General features: G+C 41.7%; 1 protein-coding gene across 1 annotated transcript; it reads left to right on the top strand.

Moving 5' to 3' along the window:
- Nucleotides 1-1,846: 1,846 nt before the first annotated feature.
- On the top strand, nucleotides 1,847-2,149 carry LOC129903745 (uncharacterized). Its single transcript, XM_055979286.1, has one exon. It carries the CDS (start codon nucleotides 1,847-1,849, stop codon nucleotides 2,147-2,149), a length of 303 nt encoding a protein of 100 aa, XP_055835261.1.
- The last annotated feature ends 789 nt before the right edge of the window (nucleotides 2,150-2,938 follow it).

Here is a 2,938-nt window from a genome sequence, read left to right as displayed (position 1 = left end):
TCCAGGAAACAGCCGTCCTACCTTGGTAGGAGTAAGGTCTGCGTACATTCTACCCTCCCCAGACCCCATGTTGTGGGATTTCACTGGGTTGTTGTTGTTGTTGTTGTTGTTGTTGTTTTCAAGATATTTTGGTCATGCATCCCATGTTCATGTTTATCATGCTTATTATGTATGTTTATTCATTTCATGCATATTTCTCACATATTTAGTGAGTTCCATGTACTTACGCATACTTTTGCCTATATTATTTTATAATATAGGTCACGACGCTCCTAATCATCCCCGTGGCTAGATCGGGAGCCTATTCATAGATTGTTATTTTGGTAAGTCCTCATGATTCGAGGGCGAACCTATTATGTCTTTCCATTATATTCAGACTTACGTACTTCTTATATTTGGTGAGGTAGGGCTTGTTCTCTGCCCCGTCTAAAATTTAGTAGAGGCATTGTCACACTAGTAGAGTATCATTTCATTTGTTTCATATGCTATGTTTCGAATTCTCTTATATCGAGATTTCTATGGTTTAAGACTTATCTTCCATACTCAAGTTTATTTTCAGTTTCATACTTTGAGATGTCGTGCTATGTATTCTAAGAGGCTTGGTTGAAGTCCCTCAAAATTCTAATCGCCGTGTCACGTCTAGGATCAAGCTTGGGTCATCACAATTGCCTACTCCAACACTTGTGGACCGTCCAAATCCATCTTTTGATAATCCATTATTGAAAGAATTTTATGAGAAAGTTTGTATTTATCGAAACACAAAGTTGTGTTTAAACTACTCATATACAATTACATATAGCAATCACAAATTTTAAAATGACCAAGATAGAACAACTAAAATCATAAAAGTTCCAATTTGCACGGTTGAGTTGAGTGACCATTTGAAAATTCAAACTGTAAAAGTCTAGGGTTATATAATTTCCAAATAACAACACTAATGAATGATCTTTTTTCATGCTCACTAAGGAATGATATCACCATGAACAGAACAAATAACAAGAAATCCAAGAGAAAGTAATGTAAATCTGATGTGAGCAATATACCTTGGATGTCAAGCACACATCAGAATGGTTTGGATTAGGGATTAGGGATGTCAATGGTTTGGATTAGGGATTAGTGGTGTCAATAGTTTGCGTTAGAATATATGAAAATATATTCTGATAGATTGTAACAGATTGTATATATTTAGTTCCTAATATATAGATATTTAGTTTTCTTAATTATAGCCTAATTATACTCTTGTATTTTGGATATATAAACTAATAAGGTTAATGAAATAAATCAAGGGATTAATCTCTTTCATGGTATCAACTATCTAGGGAACGATCCGACCTTCTTCATTCTTCTCGGATTCTTGCTGTCGCAGCCCCTCTCCTCTCCCTCTTCCTCTCTTCTCAATCATCATGTTTAACTCCAAATCTTCCTTTCATCCTTCTCTTAATGTATCCAACATCAAGAACCATGTTCTCATCACTCTTAAGATGGAGAACGTACAATATTCCACATGGGTAGAACTCTTTAAGATTCATGCAAGATCTCATCGGATAATTGATCATATTACTCATCCGATAGCGGGCACGGAGAAAAGGCCTCAACAAGAGGAGGACAAAGAGTTGTGGTCCACCCTTGACGCCACCGTTCTCCAATGGCTCTACGCTACTATATCTCATGATCTTTTGTATATAATTCTTGAACCCGACACCACGGCGATGGAGGCTTGGAATCCTTGCGTGACATATTCCAGGATAACAAACACTCTCATGTTATCACCCTTAAGTACGACTTCACTCATGTAGACATGGCAGATTTTTAAAATATCTCTGTCTATTGTCAACATCTCAAATCTATGGCGGATCAACTCAAGAATGTCAGCTCCCCGGTCGCTAACGATCGACTAGTTCTTCAACTGGTCTCTGGCCTTACCGAGCCCTACCAAGGTGTGGCCACTCTTATTCGCCAACGTGACCCTTTGCCTCAATTTTATCAAGCCCGTTCGATGCTCACTCATGAGGAGGCTGGCCGTGCTAAGAAAGCGGCCCAAAGCTCCTCCGCTGCCTTAGTTGCTCGCTCGTCCGAGGGTCCTCCTGATGTTCCTGATAATTCCTCTTCCAACCGCAATACTAATGGTGGGAAGAAAAACCACAACTGAAGCAATAATGGCGAAAAGATCGCGGCAACAATGGTGGTCATGGAGGCGGCAAAGGAGCTGCCAGCAGCGGCGGTAATGCAGGCCGTGGTGGTTAGCTAGGAGGCGGCAACAGCCGCGGTACTAGGCAGCAGTCAGTAGGGCAGAACTCTCCTCCCTATTCTCCATGGGCTGGCGAGCAGCAGTGGCCATGGGTGGCATCATGGGGTCCTTGGGCTATACCACAGTGTCCATATTCTTCAACTTCTTGGTCCCGACCCAATTATAGACAGCAATAGCCACCACGAGCAGGTGTTCTTAGCCCCCGACCTCAGCAGGCCTACCCGGCAACCCCTACTCTTATGGACATTGAAGCCACCATGCATACTCTTGGGATCACTCCTCCGGATGCAAATTGGTACATGGATACCGGTGCCACTTCTCACATGACATCCACACAAGGTAACCTCACGTCTTATTTTAATAAGAGCAATAAATGTGGTATAATTGTTGGTAATGGTCAATCAATTCCAATTCATGGCTATGATCACACGACTTTGTATTTCCCGTGTCCTCCCTTGCACTTAAACAATGTCCTTCATGCCCCTCACCTAGTTAAACATTTGGTGTCCGTCCGCAAATTTACCATTGATAACTCTGTCTCGGTTAATTTTGATCCATTTGGGTTTTCTGTGAAGGATTTTCAGACGGGGAGGCTGGTAATGAGGTGTAACAGTCGGGGAGAGCTTTATCCAATCACCAATCCAGTCACTTCACCATCTACTTTTGCTGCTTTGGCACCATCTCTTTGGC

Source organism: Solanum dulcamara, chromosome 9 (genome assembly GCF_947179165.1).
Source record: "Solanum dulcamara chromosome 9, daSolDulc1.2, whole genome shotgun sequence".
Classification (NCBI taxonomy): domain Eukaryota; kingdom Viridiplantae; phylum Streptophyta; class Magnoliopsida; order Solanales; family Solanaceae; genus Solanum; species Solanum dulcamara.
Note: the sequence above shows the minus strand (reverse complement) of the source record. Positions and strands in the feature narration are given on the sequence as shown.

Excerpts from the sequence above, each read along its gene's own strand:
- LOC129903745 (XM_055979286.1), top strand. The coding sequence starts at position 1,847 with ATGGCGGATCAACTCAAGAATGTCAGCTCCCCGGTCGCTAACGATCGA.